The following is an 18,003-nucleotide window of genomic DNA, read 5'->3' on the forward strand; positions in this document are numbered from 1 at the left end:
TGTGCCTTCACATTGGTCACTGAAGACTTTTTTTTTTTTTTAAATAAAGTACCTAAGCTCAGGTGTCTTATGTTGAGTGACATGCCTGGATGAAGCAGAACCTGAAACTCAGAGGCGCTGAGCATCCAAAACTCCTCTTTGCTTTAATTGGAGTGGTTGCAGTTCAGAAATTCTGGAACAAAATTAAGCCCAAGGTGTCTTAAGTGAGGCATGCAATAACAGAGGCACCCAACATTAGTCAACAGTTTGAAAATATTGGTGTTAGCCTCTGTTTGCTCCAGTTGCTATCTGTACCAGAATAAAGATAACGTGGAGATAAGGATGCTGATCCTTCTGCGAGTTCTATGGATGAGTGCAAAATACCAATATTATTTTCTCACCTTTTCCTTCTACAGCCAACTCACATGCCTACAGTCTCACAGGCAGCTTGTGATTTCTCAGATAATGTTCATGCAAGATGCACTGTGAACTAAGTGACCTGACTCAGTCAGGATACAATTCAACCACGCAGTGCAAAACAGATTTATCAACTGTCTTTGATTTTCAGCACTCTCTCTGTGTCTGTAGAATAAAGTGTTCAAGTCTCCCACTGGGGCTGGTGAAGGAGAGATTTCTTCCATTACAGATGGAAGAAATAAAGCCACAGCAAGAAGAGCAGAAAAAAATACTGTAAGTACATGTTGTGAATGTCTACACTAACAAGGTGTGCTTTATCTGTATTTGCGCACCTTTTGTGTTTGCTTGCCATTAATATTTCAGTATGTGAGTTCATTCACAGGAATGATCTTGGGAGCTATGAGTTTAAACTCTAGTAGAATGAAATTTGCAGACAGCAAAACTGAACTCAAATACGTACATTTGACTATAAATCTGATTTTAAAGAGTTCTGATAAGGGAGCAGAAAATACCATATCGCCAGTAACAACAAGAAGTCCTGTGGCTCCTTAAACTAACAGATATTTTGGAGCATAAGCTTTTGTGGGCAAAGACTCACTTCGTCAGACATCTGATGAAGTGGGTCTTCACCCATGGAAGTTTTCTTAAAAATATCTGTGAGTCTATAAGGTGCCACGGGACTTCCTGTTGTTTTTGAAGATACAGACTAACTCACCTACCTCTCGGATACATATCACCAGTGTCCAACCAAAAATATCTCAAATATTGAATCTAGTGTTCTTGAGCACAAGCTACAAGGCAGAGGTGGCCAAACTTACTGACCCTCTGAGCCTCGGCTGACAACTTTGATAAGTCTGAGAGCTGGGGCATTTCTAGTGGAGCTCAGGGTTTCATCCTGGCAGAGGGGGATGGAGATCTCAGAGCTTCAGCACCTTGGAAGGCACCCATCTGGATACAGGGCTTCAACCAGAGGATAACTGAAGTCTTAAGCTCTGGCAGGCTCTCTCCATTGAGTTGAAGCCCTAGGACCCTCTCCCCACGGAAATGACTTGTGGGGGAAGGCAAGGGGTCAAGTGCTCCCTCCAAACCATTGTCAGTGTTCGCTGGCCCTGTCTGGTCCCATGGTGCTGCTGGGTACTCTCTCCGCACAACAGCTGCTTGTGACCATGGGGAAAGGCAGCATACAACAGCTGGAAGACACAGGGAAGATGCTGCTTTGGCTGCTGTCTTTCCCCATGGAGCTAAAGCACCAACCCCTCCCTGCAACTCTCAGCTGTCTATACTGTCTCAAAGTGCAGACAGGCAAAACTAATTGTTGGGATGGGCCAAACCTTTAAATTGTGCTCCCCCCGCGACAGGCACCAGTCACTTGTCAGAAACACCTCAAAGCCCCCCCCCCCACCTGCCTGAACTGCTCCCCGTGCCCTGTCTCCTAAGCAGAGGATGGGAGACAGGGGCTCTGCAAACCACATTTTCACTGTAAAAAGAGCCACAGGTGGCTTGCGAGCTGTGATTTGGCCACACCCACTATCCACCGAGAAACACTGCTGAAGTGATCTTACAGACACTAAACAAGGCTGCATTTGTCAAACAAGATATCTGATGTAAGTTTGCTCGCGCTAACAGACACTACATTACAGTAGTGCCTCGATTTATTGGAGGGATCCATTTCCACCCACCCTCGCAGAGCCTGAATTTTGCACAAGTCGGGGACGGCTTTTTTCCCCCTGTGGAACACACGTTCTGCAGCCAGGGAGGCAACAGGAGCACTGGAGCTCCTTCTGAAAGGTAAGTCCTGGGATTGGGGGTGCAGTTGGGTAGGACTAAGCCCGACAGTAGACTGGGGCTGTGGGAGGGGGGTGGAGTTGAGGCACAGCCATGCAGGGGGGAGCAGGGCTGTTGAACTGGGGAGGCGTTCAACAGCTAGAGCCTCTCGTGAGGGTGGTGAGCCAGGCTGTGAGGGTTTGAACCCAGGGGTGGGGGTTGAACCATGATGGTGGGGGTCGAGCTAGAGCCATGTGAGGGGGTGGCGAGCCGGAGCTGTGCTCATGTGGTGAGCCAGGCTACAGGAGCTTTGAACTGGGGCTGTGTGCTGGTGGGACTGAACCAGGCTGGGGGGTTGAACCAGAGCCACAGGTGAGGAAGTCAAGTTGGAGCCACAAGTGAGGAGTGGTGCACCAGAGCCAGGCGCAGAGGTGGGGTTGAGCTGGAGCCCTGCACTGGTGGTGAGTGGGACTGGGGAGAAAGTTGAAAGGGGCCACGTGAGCTGGGGGAGGGGTTTGAGCCAGGGGAGCAAGATTCTGAGTTACTCTTAACTTGCATTAAATGAATCAGAGAATCAGAATCAGAGAAAGTAGGTAGCAAGGTTAGGAATAGACCCCATTGACCCTGTTTGCCAGCTCGAGGCAACTATTGGCCATATTCCTTCCTTCTAACCCTCCTGCTTGATTCACCCAAGGTGTCCAGACTTTGTTCCAACACTTGCAAAGCATCAGCGTTGCAATAGCTCCAATAGAGACGCCACTCCCTGAGTGCGTGAAACCAGAGTTGCTTTCTGACATGACACAAGTGGCATATAAGTACAATTCCATGGGAAGACACCGGACAGGAGAAATGTGTCCCCCAGCCAGGGAGGGAGAAGTTATGCATTGCTATTTAAAAACAGAATTGGAATTTTAAATCCATTTCATGAATTGAAGTACTTTGGCCTTTTGAGGAAGGCATGAGTCATTTTCATCCCACTGTGCCCCCTTTTTAAATGAACATTTCCCACCTTAACATCTGTAAGTAGTTATGAATCAAAGGAAGTTATTTTACAAGTAGCATAGCTTAATAAATCACCTGACTACACCCACAAGAAACCGGCTTTACATTTATAGCTCAGGTGACCTACTGGAAGCCTGCTAACTACCTGCAATGTTAACATCTCAGAGGGTGTCTGGTCTAGTAATTAGAGCATAGTGGCTTATCTGGGTAGCTGTAGAGTCATTGGTCATGCCATGCCTCTAAGCTACCCTGCTCCACATTGCCACAATGTCATCTTCGTGTCTGTTCCATTGCCTGTAGGCAGACAGTCACTCCTTTCAAACAGCGCCTGCCCAAAGCCTATGCACTGCTCATACCCCTCTGAAATCGTGGGCTGAATCCACCCCAAGTGCAGCAAAATTGACATGAAGGGATCCTCCCTCCACACAACTTGCATAAATAGTTTGTGGCCAGTCACTGTGGCACCACAGAGCAGATGATTTAGAGTTGATTCTAGGAAGGTTTAATAGCATGGCCAGCAAGTTCCCAGCCACACAGATCCATTCTAGCATCCAGACCACATTCCCTATCATGACTCCAGAAGGTATAAGCAGGTCTTTAGTGGTGCATAGGTGATTAGTAGGCTTTCTGCTAAGGGTGATATTTCACCCGAGAGTATTTCATGTCTGTGGGAGTGGAGCATAAATTAACCATAACATTTTTTGTAGGCTTATTTGCTGAAAGTTCCTGTAACCCCTTTATAGTTTGTCTCCTGAACAGCAATGGTTTTCACAGGGCCATATTTTTTTTTCTCTCCAACCTCCTCCCCACATACACACACACTTCTCACCACACAGTCACAAAACCATATGAAAACCTCTGGTAGCATGAGTCATTAAGAAGGGACAGAGCTAAAGTCACTACATATCCTTGAGTGAGTGGGACAGTTAAAGAACAAGTGAAGACAAACACAGTTCAGCCACTGCCGACTCCCTCCCCATCTGAAAGCTAATTTAATCTCCAACCATTTGGCAAAAATATTTAATTACGTCTGTACAGGTATGTCTACACTGCAATTAAACTGGCTGGCCCAGGCCAGATGACTCAAGCCTTCAGGGTTTTGGCTAGGGGGCTGTATAACTGCAGGGTAGATGTTTGAGCTTAGGCTACAGGACCCTGTGAGATGGGAAGTTCCCAGAGCTCAGACTGAAGCCCAAGGCCAAATGCTGGCACCACAGTTCAACAGCTCTTTAGCCAGGGCTGATGGACTCTTTCTGAAAAGTGTGGTGGCATGAAGACCACACCGATATGGCCATGGCCCTGCCCTTTCCCTTCCCCCCCACCGCCACACACAGCCATGACACCCCAGCCAAACTGAAAGACCTGGGTTTGAGAGGGTTCAGGATCAGCCCCCAGCCCACCCTCCCACACCTGAGTGCCTCTCCCAAGATAGATGGAAGACGTATGTGACTCCCCAAAGCTGTCTGCATGGCTCTTACCCTGACCTGGAGCCTGGAGAGCCAAAGAGCCACAGCTTGGCCGCAGAAAAGCCACAGACAGCTGTGGAGAGTGACAGACCCTGCATCTGTCCTTGCCAGGGAACCAGGAGGTTGGGGACATTGGCTGGGAATTGCTCTTGGACCTTTCACCCTGGGCAGATGGAAGGTCTGCTCACAATTGTTTGGGTTCCCTAGACTGCTCTTACCTGAGACGGACTCCAGCTTCCTGCCTGGCCTGGGGTAGAGCTACAGAGGGCAGGAGAAGGGGCAGAGGGCTAGGTCCAGGACAAAAATTTGGAGGGTTTTGGCCTCTTGCCCGCCTTATGTTCCAGCACCACTGGCTTTAGCCCAAGCCCCACAAGCCTGAGTCAGCTGGGTGTCGAATTGCAGTGTTGATATACCTGTATGACCTACTATACCTGGCATCTCCATGTTACAAGAGGATAATGAAAGTATGTGAGCTATCTGGCTATAAAATACTAGCAAAGCCAAGGCTCTGTAATTTTCAATCATAGTCAAAGCTACATCATCATCTGTTGCGGGACCCTACCCAACCACGTCCCAGTAAAACCTACAGAGCCCTGTCCCTGCTTTGGGTTTATACTGAGATCACTAATGCACATGAATGATCTCCTGTACACAACAAAACAAAAAATAAAATAAAACCCACACTTTTATTTGGTCTATGACCTCTTGCATTGTAAAACAGATTAGGATTTACCATCCAACACCGGCTAAAACTACAGCTGCTCTTTCTTCACTGGGCCTAAGGCTGCAATATTGTTTCTATTTTGGGATACATTTGTATCCCAAAATAGAAACCACATGGCCAAACACTACTCTCAAAATAGCAGAGCTATTTCAAGTGTGATGTTCCGTTCCTGGTAACCCTCATACTATGAAGATTACCAGGAAGTTTGAAATAAGCACTTTTTTGAACTACTGTGCAGTGTAGCCAGCACCAGGTTTGAAATAAAATGCTTCAGAATAAGTTATGCAATTTGCAACATGCAACTTGTGTAACTTATTTTGAGCTAGGTCTACAGTGTAGCCCTAGCCTCAGGCTATGTCTATACTAGGGAAATAAGTCAATTTCTGAGAGGCTAGTTTAGGTAGGGCATTTGTGTAGCTAGAATTGACATATTGCAATCTACTTATTTTCCTAGTGAAAACCTAGCTTCTGTACTCTCACATCCATCTTCCTTCCTCCACATGATAGCATGGAGTACAGGGTTCGATTGCCGTCCGCAGAGAGGTCAGTGCTGCCACATCTTCACCAGATTAGCAAAATTGAACTCCAGAAGATCCACCCTGACTGGGTTGATCTTCCACTTAGTATAAACAAGCCCTAGGATCATAACACCAGTTTGCTAATATGGGTTAACTTAACACAAGCTAAAGATAACTTTATTCCGACTGACAATCAGCCGATACACTACAGCTCCCATGGTTGCTCAAACTTGTGGAGCTAAAGTGGTTTGAGAAACTGTGTCCCTACTTTCCACTAAGATCTTAGCCCCTGTGTCATTGACTTGTGCTTCAATATCCCCTGTTCCAGCTGCAATCTTTGCCACAGCAACACGGAGCTCTGTAAGAAACTGCAAACTGAAGTTGGACAGAGGGGAGGAGGGAGCTGAGTAGAGCAGACCAACAAGCTCTCTGTTCAAGTGGGCTGTGGGAATGGATTGATGGACCAACAAACCTTACTTGGTGAGACCACCTGTGGCAACAATTCTTCACTGCAGTTACCTCAGGGTAAATATCCTTAGATAGATATCTCAGGATCTGCCTTCCAGCTCAGGCTATAGTGGCTACCTCACCATGTCACAGAAAGTCACGATGTTGCACCAAGGTGGAGCACTTTAGGTCAGGCTCAACCATGGCTTTTCTTCTCAAGTCTGCAGTGAAGGCAATCCCTTTGGCAATGGCTTCACTGGAGATGAAAAATGAATGGAAACAGCAAGATAACAGACCTGGGATAGTTGCAACATTGTGGGATCTTCATGGAGACAGCAGGGAGTTTTACTATGATGTAACTATATTAGGTCAGCCATTGTGGGATGGGGAGAGAGTCCTACCTCACTATATCATTATAAAAAGGTACCTATGTTTGCTCTCCATTAGGAATTTACAGCCTGATCAAAGCCCTATTTTAGTCGTCTTGCTGTAAAAACACACCTTTTTAGACAAGTCCTTACAACCCAGCTTTGAAAGCCCAAGCTGATTTCAGTTACACTAATGGAAACCTGAAGTGGACCCCAAAGTTAGTGTCAATAAATTTAACAATGGCTGGCCCATTTTTTTTTATTTATGATCCAAAAGCTGGCTGCTTCATTATTTTGCTTCAAGCCCCAGCAGCGACTTGTCTCTTAAAACTTTAAATATATTCTGTGGTCCATTAAGTAAGCTACCCAGCTGCTTTCTCCCTGCCACAAAGTATTTGGCTATGCTGTCCATTACGGCTTAGGTTCTTTCCACAGGAGACAATGAAAGCAAGCTAGCATTAGAGCTTAAATAACGGTGGATAAGGAGAAGAAATCTCCATTATTAGCCCAGAACAAAGACCTTTTTATCAGAGGCAGTGGAGCTGTCCTTACACAGCTTGATTTCAGAGAACTGGAAGATGAAAGGAACAACATAGCTTAAATTCTTGCCTTAGAGAAGTATCAGTGCTAACACAGCCATTGTTCTTTCCACCACTTTAACCCTTCCAATGCCAGTTCACCTGAGACTCCTTGGATTCAAAAGGATGAGGATCATTAAGCTTCAGTTCATATCCAACTGGAGGGGAATCAGCTGTATGCTCGTGCCTTATATTTGTTCTAAACATTTCCTATCAGGCTGTATCTTTTCAGCATATTAATGCCTCACTGTGTTGACATTCCAAGGCACCAAGGCTTGGCTGCCTTGTGGCTGGTGATAGAGGAGCATCTGGAAATCACATGTTGTACTATGGTGAGTTTTGCTACCTTTATTGACAGATTAACCCCCTATTTCTCCCCTTTATGGGCCCTGCACAACTTAGGGCAGTGACTATATGGTCACTGGCTCCCAGGAGAGCAGGACTACACTATGGATGAGTAGCTTGACTTCAAGTCCCCTGGTCTTAGGCTACACCTACAGTGACCACAGGATGATCGACCACTCAGGTTTGATCCTCTGGGGTGCAGCTTCATGCGTGCATGAAACGGTGCATTCCAGGGCCAAGGTCGACCCCAGAACGCCTCACAAGCTGGCAGGTTTAAGGAAGGTTGACAGAAAGAGCGTTCCCACAGACCTCTGCCGTGAAGATGGGGACAAAAGTCAACAGCTGAAAAGTTGGCTTTTGGTAAGCATCTGGCATACCTACAACTGCTTATCAGCCAGCGACCTTCAGGGTGAGTGTAGACGGACCAAACTCCACCGACTTAACAGCTGGGTGCTTTCCCACTGGGACCATTCTCTGACACTGCTCTACTGAAGCTTAGCAGAGACCAGACAGGAGGGGGAAAGCCTCAATTCGGGGAGATTTCAAAGCAAAATCAGTCGGGTGGGGGGGATGAGGCAGGGCATTGGCTTTGCCCCCTACTGCTTCTCAGGGGGACGCCCTATTCACCAGAACCCAGAGCAGACCCACAGCAAGCTCTCCTTTCCCTTCTGACTCAGTGGGAGGCGGCATGCTCCTGGCCACGAGTCCCTCTGGGACTGCGGGGAGACAGGCGAGCAGGGGAATCCGGACCCGAGGTATTAGACCGACCCTATGGGACTGAAGCAGCTGCTAGTTCCGGGCAGAGGAGAGAAGACAGCGCTGCGGGAGCCCCCTGTAAAGAACCCTGCACCGCCGCGGCTGGGGAAGGGAGCCGGGCGGGCGGGCATAAGGGGAAGAGGAGACAAACCCCCTTCCCAACGTCCCTTGCTCTCTGGCTCACACGCCCCTTCCGTGCGTGGGGTCCGCGGGGCGCCCCGCCGCTGGGCGGGCGAGTCACAGCGGGCAGTCCGCAGAACCAGGAGATCTCTCCCCGCTCCCCGCCAGGGGATTTTGACCCGGGCCGTTCGATGTAGCCTGGCGCGGGCCAAACCCAACCTCTGAGGAGTCCCCGTGCAGGGCTCGGGTGGCGGTGCCCGCAGCGCTGGTGCCGGACTCCGGGGCCCTTAAGGGAGCCCCCACGTGCTCAGGAGGGGGGAGTCGGGCTGGGGGGGGGGCAAACAAGGCCTTGGATCCCGGGGGGTTTCCCCAACTTTCCCTAGCCCCGGGGCGAGGAGGCCCCGCCCGCCCAGCCCCCGCCCCTGCGGGAACACGGAGCCTGTCCGGGGCGGGTCAGGCCAAGCCCCTGCTCACCTGTCCCGGAGAGCTGGAAGAGCAGGCGGGGCCGGGAGGCTCTGATCGCGGCGGACAAGCTGCTCTCCCTGCCCAGGGCGGCCGCCTTCCTCTCGGGCATCAGCCGGACCCTCAGCCGTCCTTCTCCGGAGCGGATCCACCAGCCGAACAGCTCGGTGAGGTTAAACTCCAGCTCCCCCGCAGCCGGCTCTACTTCTTCGCCCGCCGCCCGGGCCGGCTTCCAGGCGCAGCGCTCCCGCAGGCTTCCCTCTCCCACCTCCAGCACCAGCTGCTTGGCCCTGCGGACCTTCCGCACGGAGCCGCCTTTCAGCACCCTGGACAGCGCTCGCGGCCGGGCCGGCGGCTGCGGGGTCGCGGCCCCGGGGAACCAGGCGTCGGCCGCCCGAAGCAGGGGCGAGCACTCCAGCACCAGAGCGCAGCGCGCCCGGAGCCGGCCCCCCGCTTCCCCTCCGCCCAGCAGCAGGTCCCGCAGGTAGGTCCGGAACAGGGAAGGGACGATGAAATCTACCGCCAGGCTCTTCCTCTGCAGCCGGGAGAAGCTGGGCGGGTCTCGCTGCCCAGCCCGGGAGCCGGGGACAGGGCTCCGCTCTTCCGAGCCCAGGGCTGGGGCGAAGCAGAGGAGCAAGGCGGCCGCAAGGCAGGCGGACAGGCCGGCGGAGGGCATGTTAACGCGGGGAAGCGCGGGGCTGCGAGGGGATTCCCGGCTGGATCCCCGGGGGTCCTCCTCCCTCACTTGCAGGAGCTCAGAGGAGCCAGCGGCTCCAGGAGCGGCAGGGAGCCGGCGATCCCTCGAGCTCCGTCGCCCTCGGGGGAGACAGGAGGTGCTGGACTGGGACCCCGCGGATTTCGGGCAGCCCCTCCTAGGCGGGCCCGGCCCGGCTGCAGGGGAGCCGCTGTGCTCGCTCGCTGGACCCGCCGCGCGCACCCGAGGGGACGCGTGTGTCTTCCCACGCTCCGCGCCACGACGCCCATTCACAAGTGCGGCCGGGCGGGCTGGCAAGTCTCCCCTCCCGGCGCGGCTCTCCGCCCCTCGCGGCAGCTCGCACCTTCCCCAGCGGCTCCCAGCAAGGCAGGGCTGGCGGCCGAGCCTCTCTCTCCCCTCGGCCGCTGGCTGCGGCGCTTCGCTTTGCCCGACCCGCTGCAGGAGCGAGCCCCGCGGTGCACTCCCGCTCCCCGGTCCCGGTCCCGTCCCCTCTCCTGGCCCAGCCGGCTGCGCCTGGAGCCCCCGAGGGTGGCTGAGAAGGGCGCTCAGGAAGGGTCCCCACGCCCGGCTCCCCGCTGCCCGCGCTTAGATCCCCGGGGCAGCTCCGGCTGGTGTCCAGGGGCACAGCTGGCGGCGGCGGAGCTAGGTTCGCGGGTCCCTGGGCCGGCTCCTCCCGGCCCCCCAGGCTTGCGGAGCCGCGGTGCGTCCGCGGAGCAGGCGAGAGACTGGGCGAGGGGCGCCGCAGCCGCACGCAGCTGGGCGAAGCTGCAGCCGCGGCTCCCAATCTGCGCGGTTGGCCGCTGCCCGGCCCGCTCACCACTCGCCGCAGCTCGGCTGGGGCGAGGCTTTTCTACGGGCTCCAACTGCCCGCCACACGCCAGGCGTCACCCTGCCCCCGCTGACGTCACGCCGCCCCCAGCCAATGGCCTTTCCAGCTGGGGATATTATTCAAATACTCCAGGGGGCGCCTTCATTGAGAAAAGCGCGACAAGCCTCCCCTCCCCCGTGCGGGGCCCTGCTGGGTGCGGGGAGCGGCGTGCGAGCCTCCGGAGGGGGGCGGCAGGAACCTCTCCCTGCACGTACCTCCGAGGGTGAAGCAGGCCCGGCCGCAGCGAAGGCGGCTGCGGGGCGGAGCTGCAACGAGACGCGCCTGGTGAACGAGTAGCGAGGCCCCGGAACGCGAGCGTGGCCTGGGCTCCAGGGACAGCTGAGTTCTGGGCTCGCCCGGGTGGCGTTAGGAAGGCTCAGGCCGAGAGGGTCAGGTGCCTCACCCTCAAAGCACGTGTTCTGCAAAGAAGCCACAGCTGTGTGTCTGAGCGGGACCCCGGGTGTGTCCTGTGACAAAGATTAGCCTCGGTAAGAGGTGAATTGTTTTATATAAACTAGAGAGAGGGATTATTTGTGATTCACTTGCAGAACCTGGGAAGAGTTAACCGTTGGGAAGAGGCTATGGGCCTTGTTTTACATGGTGACCGCCTAAAGTAAGAGTCAAAAAAGTTACTCAGATGCTAAGTAGTTGTTGTATGTGGGTTTAAGTACTCCCTTATAGCAGTAATCCCGAGAATTTCACCCTATTTTTAGACAAGATGTATCTCACAGCATCAAGCTCAGTTGGGCTACATCCGCGGCAGCCTGAACTCGAAATAAGCTACAAAATTTGGGCTATGCAAATTTTGTAGCTTATTTTGAGGGTAGTTCAGCATTTGGCGCTGTCTAAACCATGCCGGATGTCAAAATAATGCACTATTTCAATGTATCCCTTACTCCTCCTGCAGCGAGGCGCACAGGGATGCAGAAATAGCCTGTTATTTCAAAAAATATTTTGAAATAATGAGGGCGTTTCACAGACATGGGCTACGTCTACACTTTCGCAAGGGTCATGGTAATGAGCAAGATGGGAAGATGCTAATGAGGCGCTGCCATGAATATGCAGTGCCTCATTAGCACAATAGTTATTTGGTTTTAGGAAGAAGGGGCTTTCAAAGTCCAAGGGTCCTTTTGAAAGGCCCCCGTTTACATAAGAACATAAGAACATAAGAATGGCCATACTGGGTCAGACCAAAGGTCCATCAAGCCCAGCATCCCATCTGCCGACGGTGGCCAATGCCAGGTGCCCCAGAGAAGGAGAACAGAAGACAAGTGATTTATCTCCTGCCATCCATCTCCTGCCCTTGTTATGAAGGCTAGGGCACCATACTTTATCCCTGGCTAATAGCCATTTATGGACCTGACCTGCAAAAATTTATCAAGCTCTTTTTTAAACCCTAATAGAGTCCTGGCCTTCACAGCCTCCTCGGGCAAGGAGTTCCACAGGTTGACTGTGCGCTGTGTGAAGAAAAATTTCCTTTTATTAGTTTTGAACCTACTACCCATCAATTTCATTTGGTGTCCCCTAGTTCTTGTATTATGGGAAAAGGTAAATAATTTTTCTATATTCACTTTCTCCACACCATTCATGATTTTATATACCTCTATCATATCGCCCCTCAATCGCCTTTTTTCCAAACTGAAAAGTCCCAGTCTCTCTAGCCTCTCCCCATATGGGACCCTTTCCAAGCCCCTAATCATCTTAGTCGCCCTTTTCTGAACCTTTTCTAATGCCAATATATCTTTTTTGAGGTGAGGAGACCACATCTGCACGCAGTACTCGAGATGTGGGCGTACCATAGTTTTATATAGGGGAAGTATGATATCTTTTGTCTTATTATCGATCCCTTTTTTAATAATTCCTAACATCCTATTTGCCTTACTAACTGCCGCTGCACACTGCGTGGATGTCTTCAGAGAACTATCCACTATAACTCCAAGATCCCTTTCCTGATCTGTCGTAGCTAAATTTGACACCATCATGTAGTACGTGTAATTTGGGTTATTTTTTCCAACATGCATTACCTTACACTTACCCACATTAAATTTCATTTGCCATTTTGCTGCCCAATCACTCAGTTTGCTGAGATCTTTTTGTAGTTCTTCACAATCCCTTTTGCTTTTGACTGTCCTGAACAACTTGGTGTCATCTGCAAACTTTGCCACCTCACTGCTTACCTCATTTTCTAGATCATTGATGGCTTTGAATCACCTGTGGCTGCTATTATGTTAATGAGCTTTGTCTTGGCATAGATGTCATGGTTTTTCAAGATGCTCAGGAGGGCTAAAACAAAGCTTGCACAGCTCAGACGATGCTGGATTTCCCCATCAATGTTGACTTTAACAGAAAGATGATGTCCAAGGTACAGGAAATGCTCCACATTTGCCAGCAATTCTCCATTGACTTCAATAGTGGGCACAGAGAATTGTCCCGTCGGAAAGGGTTGGTGGAGCACCTTGGTCTTTTTGATGTTCAGTATGAGGCTGAGATTCTCATAGGCTTTGGCAAAGTTGCTTAAGGTGGTCAGAAGGGCTACAGGAAAAACAGCAGCAACCATGTTTTGATCCGCATATTAGAACTCCATGATTGAGGTCGTGGAAGTCTTGTTTTTAGTCTTCAGTCTCCTGAGATTGAAAAGCTTCCTGTTAGTTCTATAGACAGTCTTCACATCATCTGGGAGCTTGCCATCAATGAGGTGAAAGTCATGGTGATGAAGATGCAGAACAGTGATGGGGGCAATCATGCAACCTTGTTTGACTCACATTTTGACATTTTGGGATCTGTTGTTGCTCAATACTCTGGCAGTCATGTTGTTGTGAAGCAGCCTCAAGATGCTAAGGATTTTTTGGGGCAGCTGATCTTTGAGAGGATGTTTCAGAGGGCGCTATGATTGATCGTGTCAAATGCTTTGGTTAGGTCAGTTAAACCCATGTGTAATGCTTGGTTTTGTTCATGACATTTTTCTTGCAGTTGCTGGGTGGTGAAGATCACGTCCGCTCTTCCTCAGAATGGGAGAATTTCTTCTGAGAGTGGCAGGAGTCAGTTTGCAGGGATTCAAGCTAAGATTTTCCCTGCTGTTGCCAGGAGGGAGATGCCACGATAGTTTCCACAGTCCAACTTCTCTCTCTGCTTGAAGAGACTGACTATCAGTGTGTCTCTGAACTCCCACAGCATCTACTACCTATCCCAGATCTTGACGATCAGGAGGTGGGGCTGTTTGTGGAGCTCCTACCCACCTTCTTTGAAGATTTTGGTGGGGATTCCATCTAGTCCAGTGGCCTTGTTGCACTTCATTGCTTTGATGGCAGCTTGGACTTCATTCAGGGTAGGAAGTGTTGCAAGATCGCCCATAGGTGGTTGCTGAGGGATTTTAGGATCATGGTTGAGGGGCAGTTCAAAAGCTCATTATAGTGCTCCTTCCAATGAGAAGCAATGAAGCTATGTTATCTTTTTATGACCAGCTCTAATTGTTAGACTGGTTCTCGTTAACCAAGTATTACTGGAATTTGCCTGCATGAATTATTTATTACCCTGTGTTTCATACTTAATATATGTGTTCTTATTATCCAGGTATTACATAGTAGTTACAGTGTAATTATTTTGCCTTATCGCTTCTTCTTTTGGCAAAAAATAGGGTTGGTTACAGGTACCGTGAAGCATAATCACAGAGTAACTGCTGCAACTGTAGCTCACATAGAGGCTGCAATGACAGCCACGATATTATAAAACTATTATAAGGATTTTTACACACAAGCTGAAACACTAATCACACTTGATTATATAATATTTTTAACACAAAAAAACATATGGGGCCATTATCAGCCTCAGGCCTTTAATCTCTCTTAACCAAAGCCCACCAAAGACAATGGCAGTCCTTCCATTGTATTCAGTGGGTTCTTCAGTCCCAGCAGCTTGTAACCTTCACTATTTTAGATTGCTTTATACTCAGTTAAGCAACGTGTGACTTAAGAATGCTTACTCAACCCATCATTTCTGAAGTTGGCCCGTAGTGTTTTAAGGCCTGATTCTGCAACCATTAGGCTGGTTAGCAAAGTTCCCTTTAATGCCAGTTAGAAGATCCCATGCCCTTCAGCATCAACCTTCTACCATAACAGGTTTTGTTCTGTTTTGTTTTTAAATTTTAACTTAGTACATTCAAAAAGATGAAAGTACATAAAACTATTCTTTACTATAAAATGCAAAATACGAGAAATAAAATTTGACTTTATGCTCTTATTTAAACCAAGGATCCTTATTAGAAATTATATATGAATGAATGAATAAATCATGGTCTGGTTGTTCTTCACTGTTCAGCATCCTCTCAAACTGTAGCAGCTAGAATCACCTTAATGTCTGCATTAGGAGACTTGAGAAATAGATCCTCAAATTTACCCTGTTCCAACAAATTATTTTGGCCTGTCATCTTAGTCATGCTGAGTGCTATGCACTAGCAAGTTTCTTACAAAAATGGCAATTGGAGAAAATGAAATACAGTGCACTGGAAGAAAATGTTCTAAAAGTCTCTTTGACTATTTTATTACAGGCTGTTTTCCTGCTTGCGTGAATCAGATTTCCATCATATAAAGATTCCACTAGGGACTTCTATAGCCTTTATACCTCATGTGAAGGATATGGCAATTTCCAGACATGTCCTGCACAAGCCTTATGATCAACTCTTACGATTAACTTAATTCAGTATTTAAAACAAGGAAATGTTAATGCATTATTGGGCAGGGGCATATTTCGTAGCATTTCTAAAGAGGTGACCATGCCCATGTAAATCATGGGAAGCAATATGAGCTGTAACAGACTATTTTGAAACAATGGGCCAGTCAAGAATGAACATTTATAGTGAAATGGGTTTCCCAGGAAATCTCTGGGATGATGAATGGGCAAATATACCTCCTCCTGTTTTAATAACAGAGAGATAGCCATGTTAGTCTGTATTCTAACAAAACACACCAGTGGTTATGCAGCACTTTAAAGACTAATAATATGAAGAAGTGGGTCTGTCTGTCCCATGAAAGCTCATCACCTAATAAATAATTTCGTTAGTCTCTAAAGTGCTATATGACCGCTGGTTTGTTTTCTTCATGTTATGCAAGGCTTACAAGCCTTACAAGTGTTAACCTGAGGAAAAGAGTTTTGTCTACTGATTGCCTGTTACATGAGGAGATGAAAAGACCCAAACCATATAAAGGACGTACTCAAAAGTTCACAAGGGTTCTTGCTCTGCGAAACTCAAACCCACTGAAAAAAATCCTGTATAGGCTCTGAAGGACTGTCTCCTACCAGACCCCGTGTTGCAGCTGGGGATAATTGCTGGTGGGATTATTAGCAAATGTGTACCTTCTTTTATGGTGTTAACTTTGCTTAAGCAATGTTTGTGTGTTCAGAATTGCGCAGCCTGAAAAAATCCCAGTCAGGAAGGAGACCGATTCACTTCTCTGCTTTCTTACTTTCCCCCATTTGCCACTTTCCATCTGCCTCCCATTCCAGACAGGCTTTGTCACCACCTAAGCCTGCTGGTCCCCGCTCTTTACTACAGCCACCTTCTATGGGGAATTTCTTGATTCCCCTCAGATGGGGCTCAGTATGTTACCAGGTTGGCTTAGCCTAAGCTCGCCAGTCTACAGGGCAAGCCAGGCTATCTGATAAATATTTAAACTATTCAATGATCTCCACAACAACAAGCAAATCAAAGTTGTGTGAAAGGTATCCCCTTCCCCTCATTGGAAACAGCAGTGTATTTATCCACAGAAGAGGTATAGCATATGACAGTGGGCGCTTGCCCCCTTCTCATTCCATGGGCATGACACCGAGAGTTCAGAGGCTAGCTCAGACACCAAACCAGACCACAAGAAGGTGGGGCATGGGGTAAGAGGTCCAAAGCACCAGCATTTTTTCTTGTCCTTAAGGCCAAGTAATGGGGGACAAAGGGAGAGTGGAGAAAGAAGGGAGTGGGGTCTTGTGAGAGAGAGGTGTCATGGGAGCAGGGCCTCAAGGGAGGGACCAGCATGGGGGAAGGGCAGGGCTGTGGTTCAAGTACCAGTGCCCTCGCCACACTTTTAGGAGACTTTCACCCCTCCTGCACTGTACTCAGTCTCTGACTTCTTTGTTACAACAGCTACCATGGAGTAGCTGTTTACAGCAGCCATTTATTATCTTTTTGACCTTGGCTGACAACAGCAACTTATTTCACACAAGGCCACTGAACTTCTGGTCAACACCATCCTGGGCTATATTTGAACTTGTCTTCTGGATCTCTCACTGAGCCATTGAGCCTTCATTTTCTCCCCACAATAGTAGTAGTAGGCATCCTTCAGTCTGCATAGACTATGGATCGTGCCCTTTAAAGTTTCAATTGAGGACTTCATTTACAGCGTCTATTGTGACTATGAAGACCCACACGAGAGTGACAGTCCTTGCTGCATCTCTTGCAGATGTAGTGGGTGTCTGGCAAGTCCTTATTGTGCTTTCTGTGCGCTCGCTCCTCCTCTGCTAGCTGTCTGATCTTCATCTTGCCCTTCTGAAGGCCCTTGTGTAACCCCTGCCTCCATCTGCTGCGGTAGTCTGCTAGTTCTTCCCAGTTGTCCAGCTCGATGTCTACCTCTCTGAGGTCTCTCTTGCAGATTTCTTTGTAGCGCAACTGGGGGCGTCCAGGAGGTCTTTTGCCAGAGGCTAGCTCACCATACAGGATGTCTTTTGGAATCCTTCCATCATTCATCCTGTGGACATGGCCAAGCCAGCGGAGCCGACACTGCCTGAGGAGGGTGTGCATGGTTGGGATTCCAGCTTGCTCGAGGACGGCTGTGTTGGTCACTCTATCCTTCCATGATATTCCAAGGATGCGCCTGAGGCAGCGCAAGTGGAAGATGTTCAGCCTCTTTTCCTGGCGGCCATACAGCGTCCAAGTCTCGCTGCCATCAAGGAGGGTGCTGAGGATGCAGGCTCTGTAGACTTGCATTTTGGTGTGAGTGTACAGCTTGTTGTTGTTCCACACTCTCTTGCTGAGTCCAGACAGAGTTGTGGCCGCTTTTCCGATCCTCCTGTTTAGCTTAGTGTCCAACGACAGGGTTTCAGTGATGGTGGACCTGAGGTAAACGAACTCATGGACAACCTCTAACGTATAGTTGTCAATGCTGATTGATGGGGATCCTGACCGAGTACATTTGTCTTCTTTAGGCTGATGGTAAGCCCAAAGTCCTTGCACGCTTTGGAGAACTGATCCAGCAGTTTTTGAAGCTGGTCTTCTGTGTGAGACACTACAGCAGCATCGTCTGAGAACAGCATGTCTCTAATGAGGACTTCTCACACCTTAGACTTAGCTTTCAGCCTTGCAAGGTTAAACAGTTTCCCATCAGATCTTGTGTGCAGCAAGATGCTGTCTGTTGAAGATCCAAAGGCATGCTTCAGGAGGAGTGCGAAGAAGATCCAAACAATGTCGGAGCAAGCACGCATCCTTGTTTGATGC

At 49.4% G+C, this 18,003-nt stretch overlaps 1 protein-coding gene across 1 annotated transcript in view; it reads right to left on the reverse strand.

The window, feature by feature from the left end:
- The window catches only part of ALK (ALK receptor tyrosine kinase), a 562,657-nt gene extending 553,035 nt beyond the window's left edge, over positions 1-9,622 (reverse strand). The window contains exon 1 of the mRNA XM_074989826.1: positions 8,959-9,622. Coding sequence (XP_074845927.1) covers positions 8,959-9,622 — 664 coding nt within the window. The remainder of the gene's footprint in view (positions 1-8,958) is intronic.
- Positions 9,623-18,003: the final 8,381 nt, after the last annotated feature.

The sequence above is a fragment of the Carettochelys insculpta genome, chromosome 3, assembly GCF_033958435.1.
Source record: "Carettochelys insculpta isolate YL-2023 chromosome 3, ASM3395843v1, whole genome shotgun sequence".
NCBI lineage: Eukaryota > Metazoa > Chordata > Testudines > Carettochelyidae > Carettochelys > Carettochelys insculpta.